Source organism: Elephas maximus, chromosome 12 (assembly GCF_024166365.1).
Source record: "Elephas maximus indicus isolate mEleMax1 chromosome 12, mEleMax1 primary haplotype, whole genome shotgun sequence".
In the NCBI taxonomy this organism is placed as follows: domain Eukaryota; kingdom Metazoa; phylum Chordata; class Mammalia; order Proboscidea; family Elephantidae; genus Elephas; species Elephas maximus.
The window spans coordinates 79,276,259-79,292,739 of record NC_064830.1 but is presented as its reverse complement, the minus strand read 5'-3'; the positions used below and the strand labels follow the sequence as shown (position 1 = coordinate 79,292,739).

The 16,481-nt window shown below is 42.0% G+C and overlaps 1 protein-coding gene across 5 annotated transcripts in view; it reads right to left on the bottom strand.

Annotated features, from left to right (window-relative positions):
* The window catches only part of TMC5 (transmembrane channel like 5), a 98,548-nt gene that overhangs the window by 41,322 nt on the left and 40,745 nt on the right, over nt 1-16,481 (bottom strand). For all 5 annotated transcript variants that reach the window (XM_049904204.1, XM_049904201.1, XM_049904205.1 and 2 more), the window contains 3 exons: nt 12,798-13,739; nt 8,043-8,215; nt 3,573-3,662 (listed from right to left, as the gene is read on the bottom strand). In XM_049904204.1, coding sequence (XP_049760161.1) covers nt 3,573-3,662; nt 8,043-8,215; nt 12,798-13,666 — 1,132 coding nt within the window. In that variant the 5' untranslated portion in view covers nt 13,667-13,739. The remainder of the gene's footprint in view (nt 1-3,572; nt 3,663-8,042; nt 8,216-12,797; nt 13,740-16,481) is intronic.

Sequence of the window (16,481 nt, the reverse complement as noted above, 5' to 3'; positions counted from 1 at the left end):
ACCCCATGTGTTATAAAGTAGAACTGGTCCATATGGTTTTCTTTGACTGTAATTTTTATGGAAGCAGATTGCCAGACCTTTCTCCTGTGGTGCTGCTGGGTGGGTTTGAACCACCAATCCTTTAGGTTAGTAGTAGGGACCTCCTTGGGTGGTAGGTACTGCCTACCACTATCCATTCTCTCTTTCCATCATACCAGCAGAAAGTCCTATTTCCGGTGGAGGGACCGTACTTAGTTAAAATTCTCCCAGCTTCCTTCATGGCTAGGGATGCACCTATGACCCAGTTTTGGCCAACGAGACATGCAGCTTCCAAGAATGCTCTTTAAAAGGGGACTTTGTTGCCTGGCCTCACCTTTTGCCTTTCACCATACCTCCTGCTTCTTGCCTGGAAGGAATCATTTTGGTAACATGAGGACAAACATTCACCTGTGGAGAAAAAACTAGAAGGAGCATCAGGCCTTGAGGGCATTATGGTTAGAGATGCTGAACAAACTTTGAGTTTCCTCTCCAGGCTTCTTGTTACATGAGAAAAATTAATTCCTTTATTATATAAACCACTGTTCCATATCTGTATCCTGCACCTGAACACAATTCCTATCCAATAGACCTCATTTAGAAATTACCTAGGCCAAGTTGTTTATTTGATAGTTGGAGAAATTGAGGCTCAGAGAGGTGAATTGACCTTCCTCCCCCATCACAGCCTCGTTAACTGGCAGGGTTAGACTGGAACTCAACTATCCCTTCTCCCCACCAACGAGAATAACAATAAAAATACCTGCCATTACTGTGGGACAAACACTTTTAAATAGAGGATCACATTTGTCACAATAACTCTGTGAAGTAGGTACCATGATCGACCCCATTTTATACCTAAGAAAACTGAGTGTCTTAGGTTGGGCTCTCTAGAGAAGCAAAGCCAGTGAAGCACATGTATATAAATATATAGAGAGATTTATCTGAAGGAAACAGCTTATGCAGTTGTAGAGGCTGGCAAGTCCAAAGTCTGCAGGCCAGGCATCAGGCATCAGGCATCAGGCATCAGGCAGGAGGCTTCTCCTGACTCACATGGCTGCAGAAGTTGACAAACCCAAGATAAGCAGGTCAGAAGGCAGGCCACTGGCTCATGGGCTGCAGAAGCTCATGAATCCAAGATCGACAGGTAAAACGGCAGGCCGCTGGCTCAAGTCCCAAGAAACGAAGGTCAGATGATGATGAACCAGATGCAGGATCCAGAGCAAGAGTTTTCCAGAGTATCCATATATATATTGGATGCAGGCAACACCCCCAAGGAAACTCTCTTACATCAGATCACAAAATGAAGGGTAACTACATCATTACATAACTGCCAAACACTGAGAATCATGGCCCAGCCAAGTTGACACATAACATTAACCATCACACTGAGGATCAAGCAGGTAATTTGCCTAAGGTCACAAAGCCAGCGAGTAGTAGAACTGGGTATCAAACCCAAGTCTGTCTGAATCCAAAGTGAGAGATCTAAAACCACTTCACCCCAGCCCCTTTCTATAACAAGATAAAAACCCAAACCCAGTGCCATCGAGTCAATTCCTACTCATAGCAACCCTATACGACAGACTAGAACTGCCCCATAGAGTTTCCAAGGAGTGCCTGGCGGATTTGAACTGCTGACCCTTTGGTTAGCAGCTGTATATAATTCATTCATTGAGTCACTCATAAATGAATGAATATTTACAAGTGCCTACTATGTGCCTTTTTACTATGTGCCAGGTGTTTCCTAGGTGCACAGCATAATCTATTAGCAGACACTTTATCATGAGGGTGCCCATCAATTAATTGTATCTGCCAAGAGAATCGGGACCAACCCAAGGCAAAGTGGTGACGAAAGCCAGGCTCACCTTTGGATCTTTCTTCACTTCTCTCTTTACCCAAACATCATTCTGGCTAGACAGAGCAGTCTTGCAAAGTTTAAAGACATTTCCTTTCCCCAGTAATTAAAGTCATCTGCTCCAGTGAGAACCAAATGCAGAATGTGATCTTTTATAGCCCCATGATTTTCCCTCCCAAGTAGCAATGCCTGTCCTCAAGACACACCCCTCCTTGAGAAGGCTCTTGAAGGATGAGGCTAAGGGTTATCATGTAGGCTATGAGGCTGGAAGATGGGGAGATAGTTTTAAGTCATGAGGTCTCTCGATTATATAGATGACCCCATCCATTTATTCCTTGGGGCTCACAGATTTGCCTTTTGGTTTCAGTATTCCTAGACTCTCTGCTGTGTTGCTTCCTTTAAAAAAAAAAAAATTATTGTGGTAAAATATGTATAACAACATAATTTGCCATTTTCTCCACTTTTAAGCATACAATTTGGTGATATTAACAACATTCACCATGTTGTGCAACCATCATCAGTATCTCTTTCCAAAAAATTTTCTTCACCCCAAACAGAAACCCAGCACCCCTTACGTTATTGCTAGGTGCCGTCAAGTTGATTTTCGACTCATAGCGGCCCCATGTGACAGAGTAGAACTGCCCCATAGGGTTTTCTAGTCTGTAATCTTTACAGGAGCAGATCGCCAGGTCTTTCTCCCACGGACCCACTGGGTGGGTTCGAACTGCCAACCTTTCAGTCAGCCCCCAAGCACTTAACCGTTGTGCCGCCAGGCCTCCTTCCCCTTATGTTGCTTCACTTTTAATTCTAAGTCCCTGCTTTTGGATCTGACCTCCCTCACTACACACAAGGGACCCTTACAGAGCTTCCTAACTGATTTCATTGCTTTCTGTCTTTTCTCACTCCAATTGCTCCTATGCTTCACCGTCATAATAATTTTACGATTATTCAGAAACATTTTGATCAATGCACCTTCCTCCTCACCAACCCATACATTAGCCAAAGGATGGTTTTTAGAGATATTGCATTGTGTGTTTCTGCTTGCCACTTTGAGCACTTCCAACTTGTGCCACGTGAGCGTGTGCCACAAATATATAGTCCTTCCCCAGCACTGACTGACAGACCCAGGGAGAAAGACAGGCTTTCTAATGAGGTTGCTAAGTTGGGAGTGTGTGTATCTGGGCCTGCTATTAGTGCTGCTCCCTGGCCTGTAAGTGTGATAGAGATGAATGAAGGCAAGCTTAAAGAGAAGCTGAGTCAAGGAGAAATGAGGGATGGGTGGAGAACATGAGTTCTTGTGGCACCAAGCCCAGGGCTTCAGACTATGAGGTCCTGGTTCTAATTCATTCAACAAATTAACAAATATCTCGGGAGCACCTACTATGTGCCGGACACTCTACTAAGCGCTGAAGGGTAATTCTACTTTCAGTTCTGTAAGTTTCCTGTTTCCTTCCCACCACATGAGCCATGGGTTTATGTGCATTTGAGTTGAGTTGAGTTTCTGTCACTTGCAACCAGAGGATTCCTATGACACTGTATTCAGAAAAAACTGCATGTCTGAAAGTAAACCCCATTTTGATAAATTAAGCAAGTATTGCATCAGTTAATACACCAGAGGTCAAGAAGAAATGGCCATGGCTGGGTTGCCTGGAACACATTCCTACTCCAGGGTTAATTTTTTGGTCATTGTCCATTTCAGCCTTACCTTGGGGTGACGTGTGCCAATCATGTCCAGATAATGGTGCGCTTCCGTAAGCATGCCTGGGGCTACTTTCATCTTCATAAGCAGGGTTCACTGAAATGAAGAGGCAGGAGACATTGCCAATGAATCTCACCACATTCATTATCACTGAGCACATAATGGTTGGTAAGACTGAGGCCCTGTCCTGAGGTTCTGAGAGAAAAATTATTAATAACTTGGGTGGAAAACAGGACACAAACACCCTAAAAGTGCTGTTAAACATAAACAGCCCAGATAAATGGTTTTCATCTCACTACAAGCCATGGTCAAAGATAATTGTTAACACTGAGATCCAGAACACATTCACAGTTACATAACCAGGGAAAAAAAAGTTTCACAAAACAATACTTTGTTTTGCTACATAAAAATGCTCTAATACATTCTTATTCTATTCCATTCTATTCCATTTCATTTTTAATAATTAATTTCACAACCCATGAATGGGTTACAACTCAGTATGTGAAAATTAGTTGTCTAGACGATTACAAAATTCCCTTCCAGCTGTAACATTTTATGATGATGTGTAAATTTGAAATATGGCATAATTTTCTTAGGAAAGATTATGAAATATGGCATAGGGACAGAGTCCACTCTCAGTATCTACACAACAGTGTCACATTCCAATGTATTTTAATCAACCCATGGTAAATATTAAACAGTTCTCAGTAGAGGAAACGGAGCACGTTTTTATGGGGACAATGCATAAAATTACATTGCAGGAGTTTCTGGAGCTTCTTGCCTGGGATTGAATCCCAACTCCGTTACTTACTAGCCGTGTGCCCTCAGCATGTTACTTAACCTCTCTGAACTTCAGTAGCTTTAGTCTGTAACATATGGGTAATGATAGGACCTCCACATAGGATTGTTGAGGACACCGAATCAGCTAATACAAGTAAAATGCTTAAAACAATTCTGTAATGTAGTAAGCTTTTTAAATATTAACTACTGTGGTAGATTAATTACTATTCAGCAGAGATTGCACCCCCTTTCAACCTTGGCCACCACCATTGATTTTGGGCTTGGTCATGTGACCTGCTTTTAATAATAAAACATGGGCAGAAGTGACAGCGTGACCAGTTCTGAGCCAAGGCTTATCGAGACATTGCATGTTTCTGTTTGCCCATTTGAGTACTTCCAGCTTATGCCATGAGAAGAAAATGCACCAGGGAGCCCACCATATCTGTTATGTACTGGTCCAAGGAGAGTGAGACCAGACTTCAACAGAACCCATGACCTGGAGCCAAGCCCAGCCAAGCCCATCCTAGTTCAGCCAAACTCCAACCCAAACCCACACACGTGTGAGTGAGAAATAAATGTTCATGGTACCACATAAGACTTTTGGAGTTGTTATACAGTGTTACTGTGGCAACAGCTAACTGATTCAACTCTTACAGTTGTTGTTGCTATTAACTGAGTTAACATTTCTTGAGCACCTACTGTGTGCCAGGCACTGTGTCACCTAGAGCTTGGAGGACACAGAGATGAACATGGGTTCTTCCTAAGGAGTACATAGTCTTTTGGGATGCAGCAGCACTGGAGAAGTAATTGTAATGCTTTCTGACAAGGGCTACAACCTGTGTCCTACAATGGAGCTCAAAAAATGAAGCCGCACTTGACTGGTTCTTGTTTTGTTTTTGTTTTTGTCACATCTTAATTCCCAGTGTTCTATGAAGTCCCTGGATAGTGCAAACTGTTAACATGCTCAGCTGCTAACCAAGAAGTTGGAGGTTTGAGTCCACCCAGAAGTACCTTGGAAAAAAAGTCCTGGTGATCTACTTCTAAAAAAATTCACCCATTGAAAACCCTATGGAGCACAGTTAAACTATGACACTACACAGGGTCACCATGAGTCAGAATCAACTTGGAGGCAACTGGATGGAGCTTGGAGGTGACGAGTCCGGCCCTTATTTTACTCAGTGATCTAGCGGGCATGGAAGAGGTCACGCTTTGGGTCAGACAGGCCGGATTCTGTCAATTTAATAGATGGGTGGCTGTGTAGTAAAGAATTTAACCTTGCCCCAAGAGAGGTCTGGAGGTGATCACTAGGCCCTTGGAATGTCCTGCCTGATAAGGGTGTCTCTGTTTAATATAATAATATGACTGATGGTGAGGGCTTTGAGTCAGATGGTATCAGCTTGACCTCCAGAGGGCTAGAGACTGAGGTCAGCAAGGTGAGAAGTAGACCATAGAGCCCCAAGAAAGGCCATGGACACCAGGGCTTGGGTGAGCTTCCCTGGTTGGCAATACTCCGTGCATATTGTCACACACTGTTTCCAGGAAAGTAATGCTGCCCATGACTCCATGAGGAGAGGACAACTGGTAGCTCCATGTTTGGAACGTTCCTGGACTTGGCCCCAGAGATCTCTTCCCTTGACTCATTTTAATCTGTAATCCTTTTGCTATAATAGACCATACCATGAGTATGACTGCTTTCACTAAGTTCTGTGTATACTTCTAGAGAATTATTAAACCTAAGGGTGGTCTCGGAGCCCTAGTGGCACAGTGGTTAAGAGCTTGGCTGCTAACCAAAAGGTTGGCAGTTGGAATCTACCGGTCGCTCCTTGGAAACCCTATTGGGCAGCTCTACTCCATCCTATTGGGTCGCTATGAGTCAGAATCGACTGGACAGCAAAAGTTTTTTTTTTTTAAGGGTGGTCTTAACCAAAAAACCAAACCTCCTGCCATCGATTCCAACTCTTAGCAGCCCCATAGTAGAACTGCCCCATAGGATTTCCAAGGCTATAATCTTTACAGAAGCAGACTGCCATGGCTTTCTCCCACAGAGTGGCTGGTAGGTTCAAAACACTGACCTTTTGGTTGGCAGCTGAGTGCTTAACCACTGCACCACCACAGCTCCTAAGAGTGGCCTTACCAAACCAAAAACCAAATCCTTTGCCATCAAGTTGATTCCCACTCGTAGTGACCCCACGTGACAGAGTAGAACTGCCCCACAGGGTTTCCTAGGCTGTAATCTGTATTGCCAGGTCTTTCTCTCTCAGAGCTGCTGGGTGGGTTGGAGACGCCAACCTTTTGATTCAGAGCAACAAAGTTCATAACTCTTGTGCTATCAGGGCTCCTTGGCTGCAGATGAACGAGCTGATAAAAGTAAAGCACTCAGCAAAGTCTCCGAGGCAAAAGCTGCTCAGCATTCTTAGCTGCACTTGCCGTGGGGATAGGGCCGTGTTTCTCAACGTTTTTTTTTTTTTTTTCATTATTGTCCCTTAAAGAGTCTTTGTAGACATTTTTCTTGATTGATCTCCCCCAGGAAATTTTACTATCACAGATATATTACACATACCTGTTGTGTACTATATGTCTGTCTGTGTTTTATACATAAAAATGGTAAGATTTTTTTCTTCCCTCCCAAGACAAATTTCTGCACCCTTGGAGGTGATGTCCCCCATTGAGAAGGCACGATGTAGAGGTTTGGAATGACCCTTGGCTATATAAAAAGTGGATATTTGGCTCTTGAATGGATGCTTTCTACGAATATATGTAACAGTCAGTGTTTTTCACTAGTCCAAGGCAATGCGTACTGCCCCCTCCCTTTGCCTGCTTCAAAACCTCTCTCATCCATCCTTCTTGGGTCTGATCAATCCTAGTTGTGCACCTCCCAGCACCTGGGCCACTCACCGTGTTCCTGATTGAACACTCTGTCCCTTCTCTGACTCCCACAGGCTCTAAGTTCCTATGACATTGGCTGGATTTTTTTCTCTTGGGGAATGAAGTGGCTTCCCCTAGCAGGCAGCAAGTCTCCTTTTCCTCCTGGAAGGTAAGGGCTGTTCTTTACAATTTCCTTTCCCTTCCAGAGCTAAGTCTTTTATCTGTTGTACACAACAGATTCTGAGGACGAAGTGACTTGTCATGTATTAATAGTCTGCTTGCTAATTTTCTTTAGTTTTGATGTGCTGTTTCATCTACCCACTTGGGCGTTAAGTAGCTTGAGAATGAAGCTGCTTTTTACTTCCTTGTTCCCCTGACAGATACAGTTCCTAGCACTGTGCTCCGCCCCCAGTATATTCTGAATACAAAGTCCTGACTGTCTGAACACCTTTACCACCTGTACCAGTTCCTGTCACGTCAGCTCTGACTCATGGTGACCCCATGTATGTCAGAGGGGAACTGTGCTCCATAGGATTTTCAATGGCTGATTTTTTTCGGAAGTAGATCTCCAGGCCTTTCTCCTGAGGTACCTCTGGGGGACTTGAACCTCCAACCTTTCAGTTAGCAGCCTACTTCGTTAATCGTTTGTGCTACCCAGGAATTACCTGAACACTGTTGTTGTTGTGTGCCATCTAGTCAATTTTAATATTAACATTGTTAGGACTTCAATATTATCTTTTGGGGGGACACAATTCAATCCATAACACTCCCTGAATACGCTGAATTTTCTTTTCTTCTCAGAATAGGATCCTAGTCCTAATGAGTGCTTACCGTAGCCATTTCTAGAAGCACCTGGCGCAAAGTGGCCATATGGGTTTGCCATCTCCATGGATGTCATTTCAATCCTTTCTGGATAATCTTCATTCTCTCTCCCAATGATGCCCAAGGGGCCATCACCCCAGTGATGGGCAGCAGGCTGGATTTGAGATGTTCTGCTGACCACCCTGAAATCCCAAGATGAGGGGTCATTATCCATCCAGTAGTGTGGTTAGGATATTCATCCATCCATCCATCCATCCTCCATCTACTGATTCTACATACGCTGACTCAATGCCAATTACGTGTCAGGCACAGGCTAGGGAGCGAAGGTACAAGGATAAAGACATATAGTGTCTGTCCTTAAGGAGCTCCCGATGCCATGTGGTAGAGCTTGTTAGACGTGGCCATAAACAGTTATAACACAAGTAGAAACTGATGAATATCAGAAGACAGTTCAAAAAATTCAGAGGAAGAAGAATTCTGGCTGGGATTTCAAGGGAAAATCTACATGGAAAGGTAGCATCTGAGCTGGGATTTGAAGGATAGATTGAAACATAAGAGTTGGGGGGGCACCGCAAGAATGAAGAACAACATAAATAAATGTGTGAGGCCGGACAGTGCAGGATATATAAGAGGAATGCGAAGAATATCAGCTAACCCGGAGCAATGGCTCTCAATTTTATATATATATATATATATATATATATATATATATATATATATATATATATATATATATATATACATACACATATACAAACAATTCCCGGGCCCCACCTCAGACAATTAATTTGGAATCTCTGAAGGTTTGGCTCAGGCATCTGCATCCTTTTTAAAGCTCCCTAGGTAATCCAGCAAGTCTCAGGATCAGCCAGGGTCAAGAACCACTGGCCAAGAGTGTATGGTCCAGTTAGAGAGGGGATAGGAAGTAGGAGGAGGTCAAATGGGGCTGGTCTTTGGCCAGCATCTTACATTAGCATAGTGCATCCTCACTCATAAATGTTTTTATATGTGAAGCAGTGTGGACTTTCTCCCAAATGTTACGAGGACCATGGAAGATGAGAAGCCGAGACGTGACAGGGTCAACTGTATATTTTGCAATGATGACTCAGGCAAGATAAGACCAAGGAGATGTTTTGACTTGGTCCAGTTAACCCAGCTTACTCTATTTGCTGTATTTCTTACACTTGCTCTAACAGTTATTTACACATTTTGACCCTAATGCCCACCCAAATCCCATATCCTTGTTCTTAGAGATAAAATCAGGTGATCGGATTTTGTCAAATTCATAAATATTCCTAGTAGAAGTAGTAAATGTAAAATAAGACTCATATTGGTTAAAATTGCACATGGTAAAATTTGTTATAGATTTTAAAAAAACACCAAAGAATTATATCTTGTTGGTAACACTGAATAGTAAACCAGTTAACCTAGGAAAAATTAGGTTGGTAGAATTAAGCCACTCAAACTAATACCTTTAATAGACAGAACTGTATCTGGTAAAATTTGTCACTGATGAAAATTTGATGAAAGAATAAAATCCTCTTGACAGGATTTAGATCTACAAAATCTGAACCAGGAAAAAATGGACTTAATGAAAATAACGGCTTTAAAGAAATGCTAACAATGCCAAAATCTACAATTGATAAAATTTCATGAAAACAACAGTGCAGAAGATCAATAAATCAAATCATTTATAGAGTTTACATGAAAAGGAATTGATTCTGATGACAATAATTTCAGTAAAAGAAAAGTGGAAGAAATCAGGAGTGGCTCAGCCATCTTGTATAAAAAAACAATTGAGAAATTAAACAGACTTCATGGAGTTAGATATTTTAAAGATTTTCTTGATAAAATTTTTTTAGTGTTGATGTAATTCTAGTTAAAATGTTTGGATTCATAACTCTAACCTCATTGTCAAAGTAGCAGGGTCAAAACCGTGGGGATCTACAAATACCAACAACATTCTTTACAGAGATGGAAAAACTAATTGTTAACTTTATATGGAAAAGGAAAAGGCCCTGGATAAGGAAAGCACTATTGGAGAAGAAGAATAAAGTAGCACTCGCACTATCTGACCTCAGAACCTACTATACAGCTACAATAGTCAAAACAGCCTGATACTGGTACAATGACAGATACATTCACCAATGGAAGAGAACTGAGAACCCAGATGTAAATCAACCCACCTATGGTCACTTGATCTTTGACAAGGGCCCCAAGTCCGTCAAATGGGGCAAAGACAGGCTTTTTAACAAATGGTGCTGGCAAACCTGGATGTCCATCTGCAAAAAAATTAAATAGGGCCCATACTTCACACTATATAAAAAACTAATTTAAAATGGATCAAAGACTTAAATATAAAGCCAAAAACTATAAAGTTCATAGAAGAAAAAATAGGATCAATGCTAGAGGCCCTAATACACGGCATTAACAGTATACAAACCACAACCAACAACACACAAATTCCAGTAGATAAGCTAGATAGCTTGGATCGTCTAAAAATTAAACACTTATGCTTATCAAGAGACTTCACCAAAAGAGTAAAAAGAATCTACAGACTGGGAAAAATTTTTGGTTATTATAAATCAGAGAAAGGTCTAATCTTCTAAAGTCTACAAGAAAACCCAACACCCCTACAACAAAAAGACAAATAATCCAATTAAAAAATGGACAAAGGAAATGAACAGACACTTCACAGAAGAAGACATTCAAGCAGCCAACAGACACATGAGGAAATGCTTGGGATCACTAGCCATTAGAGAAATGCAAATCAAAACCACAATGGGATACCATCTCATCCTGGCATTACTGGCACGAATCAAAAAAACAGGAAATAACAAATGTTAGAGAGGCTGTGGGGAGATTAGAACTCTTATGCACTGCTGGTGGGAATGCAAAATTATACAACCATTTTGGAAAACAATATGGCACTTCCTTAGAAAGCTAGAAATAGAAATACCATATGATCCAGCAATCCCACTCCTAGGAATATACCCTGGAGAAATAGGAGTCATCGCAAGAATAGACACATGCATACCCATGTTCATTGCAGCATTGTTCACAATAGCAAAAAGATGGAAACAACCTAGATGCCCAGCAACAGATGAATGGATAAACAATATGGTATATACACACAACAGAGTATTACACAATGATAAAGAACAGTGATGAATCTACGAAGCATATCATAACATGGATGTATCTGGAAGGCATTATGCTGAGTGAAATAAGTCAATCACAAAAGGACAAATATTCTTTGAGACTACTACTGTAAAAATTCATGAAAAGGTTTACACATAGAAACAACCTTTGACGATTATGAGGGAGGGGAGGGGTGGGGATGGAAAAGCACTAAATAGACAATAGAACCTTTGACGATTATGAGGGAGGGGAGGGGTGGGGATGGAAAAGCACTAAATAGACAATAGTTAAGTGGTAACTTTGGTGAAGGGTAAGACAGTACACAATACTGGGGATGCCAGCACAACTTGTAAAAGGCAAGGTCATGGAAGCTCCGTAGACACATCCAAACTCCCCAAGGGACCGAATTGCTGGGCTGAGGGCTATGGGGGCCATAGTCTTGGGGAACATTTAGCTCAATTAGCATAATATAATTTATAAAGAAAATGTTCTACATTCTACTTTGGTGAGTAGCATGTAGTCTTAAAAGCCAGTGAGCAGCCATCTAAGATACTCCACTGGTCTCACCCCTTTGGGAGCAAGGGAGAATGAAGAAGACTAAAGATACAAGGGAAAGATTAGTCCAAAGGACTAATGGGCCACACCTACCACAGGCCCCCACCAGGCTGAGTCCAGTACAACTAGATGGTGCCTGGCTACCACCACTGACTGCTCTGACAGGGATCACGGTAGAGGGTTCCAGACAGAGCTGGAGAAAAATGTAGAACAAAATTCTAACTCACAAAAAAAGACCGGACTTGCTGGCCTGACAGAGACTGGAGAAACCCTGAGAGTATGGTCCCCAGATACCGGGTTAGTTCAGTAATGAGGTCACTCCTGAGTTTCACCCTTCAGCCGAAGATTAGACAGCCCCATAAAACAAAACAAGACTAAAGGGACACAACAGCCCAGGGACAAGGACTAGAAGGCAGGAGGGGACGGGAAAGCTGATAATAGGGAACTCAAGGTTGAGAAGGGAGAGTGCTGACATGTCGTGGGGTTGTTAACCAATGTTATAAAACAATATGTGTACTAACTGTTTAATGAGAAACTAGTTTGTTCTGTAAATCTTCATCTAAAGTACAATTTAAAAAAAGTGGGGATCTAAAAGTCTTACATGGGTTGGATAAGGAAGAGATGAGAGACAGGTATGAGTCCTTTGGTGGTGCAAATGGGTAAGTGCTCGGCTACTCACTGAAAGGTTTGGAATCCAGCCAGAGGCAACTCAGAAGAAAGGCCTGGCAATCTACTTTCAAAAAACCATTGAAAACCCAATGGAGCACAATTCTGCTCTGACATACATCGGGTCACCGTAAGTTAAAATCAACTCAATGGCAAGTGGTTTGGTTTTGGTTTGTTTTGGGAGACTGGTGAGGAAGTTATCCAAGCAAGAGGTGATAAAGATTAAATTCAGGCAAGGATTTGAGGACTCAGGCAGAGGGTCCATGACCCAAGTGAGGTCTATAGGTAAGTATGGAAGTTTCAGCACAACTTCAGGACATGGAAACCATCATACCATCCTCATCATACCCCAACCCAAACTATACCAATCAAGTGTCATTGGAGGGAGATGCTTGCACTTACCTCCCGGTGGTCTCTGGGACCTCAGAAGAGCCATAATCATGACGGTCCTCAGCATCTGGGTAATCAGGTTCCCCCCAAAAGTCTGGAGAGTTCTGAAAATCCTCAGCAACAGGATAGCCTGGTTCCCCAAAAAGGTTTGGAGAGGTAGGTTGATTTTCAGCACTTGGATAATCAGGCTTTTCTGGAGAGTGTGTGTATGGATTGATTCTGGAAACAGCATATTCTGAATTTCTTCCCGAACCTAGATCGTTGCGACTGGCTCTGGGACCAGAATAGTTAGAGGTGCTCTGAGCTCCAGGGTAGTCTGGTTCTTCCAAGGATCCAAAATAATCTGGATTTGTTCTGGAGCCTGAATAGCTTCCACTGTTTCTGGAACCTGGAAAATCAGGATCTTGTTGAGATCCAGGGTAGTTTGGCTCTCTGGATGAGCCTGAATGGTATGGATTGCTCTGAGGTTCAACATAAGCTGACTCTGCCAGAGATCCAGGATAGTCTGGATTTGTTCTGGAGCCTGCAGCATGTGAATTTCTCCTGGTGCTGGAATAGTCTGGATTATTCTGAGACCCAGGATAATCTGGCTCTGCCAGAGATCTGGGATAGTCTGAACTTGTTCTAGAGTCTTCAGAATATGGATTTCTCCTGGCGCTGGGATAGTCTGGGTTACTCTGAGATCCAGGATAATCTGGCTCTGCCAGAGATCTGGGATAGTCTGTATTTGTTCTGGAGCTTGCAGAGTATGGGTTGTTCCTGCTGCTGGGATAGTCTGGATTGTTCAGGGGATCTGGAGAACCCGGATAGTTTCGAGACCTTGAATAGTCAGGGTAATCTGGATCCTCCTCATACCCGTTATTTCTGTAGTAGGCAGACATGCTGGCACAGATTCTTTACCCTGAAGAGTTAAAATATTCCTGCGTTTGCAGTTACTCGGGGATAATTTTTTACCTGAAAAATAAAAAGAAAGGAAAAGGTCAGGTTTTTCATTTCTTCCCTGCAGGGATCACTGGTTATCCTACAGTATCTATTCTCCTTTTTTTCATAGTGAGGAACAGGCTGCCCAGAATAAAGACCATGTGTTCCAGCCTCCCTTGCAGCTAGGTGTGGCCATGAGACTAGTCAATAGGATATAAGCAGAATCACCTTACAGGCTGTACTCTCAAAGAGAAGGGGTACGTCCGCCCTTTCTTGGTCTTCTTGCTTTCTGTGAACTAGAATGTGGAAATGATGGTGCACCATGTTGGGCCATACACACAAAGGCAGCACTTCAGGGAGAGCAGCACAACAAAATAGAAAGAGTCTGGATTTCCAATGACTTCACAGAGCAGAGCCATCATACCAGCTCAGGCTTTAATGTGAGAGAGAAATAAACTTTTATCCTGTTTAAACCACTATTTCTTGAGTCTCTGATGTGTACAGCCAAACTTATATACTGACCAATACATTCCCCTAGTGGGGAGTTGGGAAGGGAAAGAAAGGCAGTAAACTAAAGGATTGGAAGGACAAGGACTTCCTGAGTACTTTGGTTGTACTTGTGGTTCTAAGGTTCAAAGCATAAATTAGTAGAAATACACAAAGGAAAAATAGTTAATGGTAACTAGAGGATAAGGAAATAATTGCTACGACCCTTTCCAATTTGAAAATATGATTTTATGAGTACCACGAGCCTCTTAATCTATAAGCGTGGCATATTTTCAAGTCAGAAGTGGTGAGGTCTTAATTTCTAGGTGTGCTGGATATCTGTTATTTTCACTTGTTTTTTTTTTTTGTTTTTTTTTTTTATTACCCCTTTCCTCTTCCTTTGGCATCAATGCCCTGATTTTCCTCTGGGGATCTTCCACTCTTTGTCCGGGAGATTCAAGAAGAACTGATTGCATCCTTGGGCCCAAGGATGGTCACAGGGCCCAGGCCTGACCGATCAGTGTCTGCCATCCCCCTGGCTATAGACTTTGGTTTGGGAATGGACATATGACCAATTCAGCCTTCCAAGACTTGGCTAGACTTACTGAGAAAGAAGTGCTCTTATTTTACTGAGGTTACTAAGGTAACAGGATATAAGCCTGGAGCTGCTGGTGTAGTGTGAGTGAGAATCAAGGAGAAAATAATAAGGGAGAAAACTTGAAGGAAGAATCAAAAGGATCTGCTGACTGACCTGACAAGGGAAGAGGGAGAGGTAAGGAAAATATAAAACAATAATGCCTCCACTGTTTCAAGCCAGTATGATTAGTAGAATAATAAGGCTTTTGAATGAAGTGGAACAATTTTCGAGTTCAGTAAACTTTTACAAGTTTTTCTCTAAGCTAAAATGATCAGACTTGTTGAGTAAACAGCAGTAAAGACAATGTTAACCTTCTGCCATCACCTATAGTCTTAGAATGTTCATTTGCCAACTCAACTCCATATTTCTTAGCATAGCAATTTTCTTATGCATAAATGACAGGAAATCTGGATTAATGATAGCAAAAGCTAGGTGTGAACTGGATGCTTTTCTTTATTTTGTCCTTGCTCAGATCTGCTTCTACCTTTTATGGCAACACTTCAGTTTTCTTTGAGTAACCCCCTTGTCCCCACTCTTGGTCCATGGAGGTCAGCTTTGAACATATGATTCAATCAGAATTATTTTCTCCTGGACACAGTGATTGGGCAAGGGTACATAACTCAGTGAGAACCAATAAGATTTGATTCTGGCAGTTTTGTCACAACTGTTGGGAAGAGAAGCTCTCTCTTTTGGCTGAACTTGTAGTTAGAAAGTTATAAGCCAGCAGCTGCCAAGAGTCACCAGTGGAGAAGAATAATCACAGCAGGGAGAAGAAAGAGTCTAGAGATAGAAAGAGGGGCCAAATACTGATGACATTGTTTAAGCACCTGAATCCAGCCATGCCTGAAGGCCACCAATCGCTGGGTACTTGAGTCATTACCTTCTCTTTTTTACTTCAATTCGTTTGAGTTGGGTGTCTGTCATTTGCAAGTGAACAAGAAGAATTCTGACTAACATGCCAAGTTTTGCAAACAGGAACATCTATACAAACTGTGAGTGCTATGAAGACTAATTATTATTCTCTATGTTTTTTTTTTATTGCAAATTATTTGTCATAACGTGGAAGTTGAACCATTTCATTCACCTGTATTCTAAAACTAGACATCAACTTATGTAGGAACTTCCATGGCCTTACTAAAATCCAAGCTATTGCATCTAACAAGTTAAACGATGCAGGCCTACTAACTTCAGGAGATTGAAACAATTAGATCTATACCAGCCCCAGAGAAATGAGTGTATCCACCAAAAAGCAACAAGATGTTCACAGCAGCTTTTTTTTTTTTTTCCCCTGTGAAAGCAAAAAAAAACTCCCACTCCCGGAGATCACCTTTCAGCCAAACAATAAACAGGTCTGTAAAGTGAACAATAACACCTGTGAGGAACGTGTTCCTTAGAACAGTCAACCATACAAGACCAAAAGGGCAACATATGCCCAGAAACAAAGTCCAGAAGGCAGGAAGCGGCAGGAAAAATGGGCGAATGGAAACAGGGAACTGAGGGAGGAAAGGGGTAGAATACTGTCACATTGAGGGGATTGCAACTAATGTCAAAAAGAAAGTGTGTATAAATTGTTGAATGGGAAACTAATCTGGTTTGTAAACTTTCACCTAAACCACAATAAAATGTTCAAAAATAAATAAAATAAAAACAAC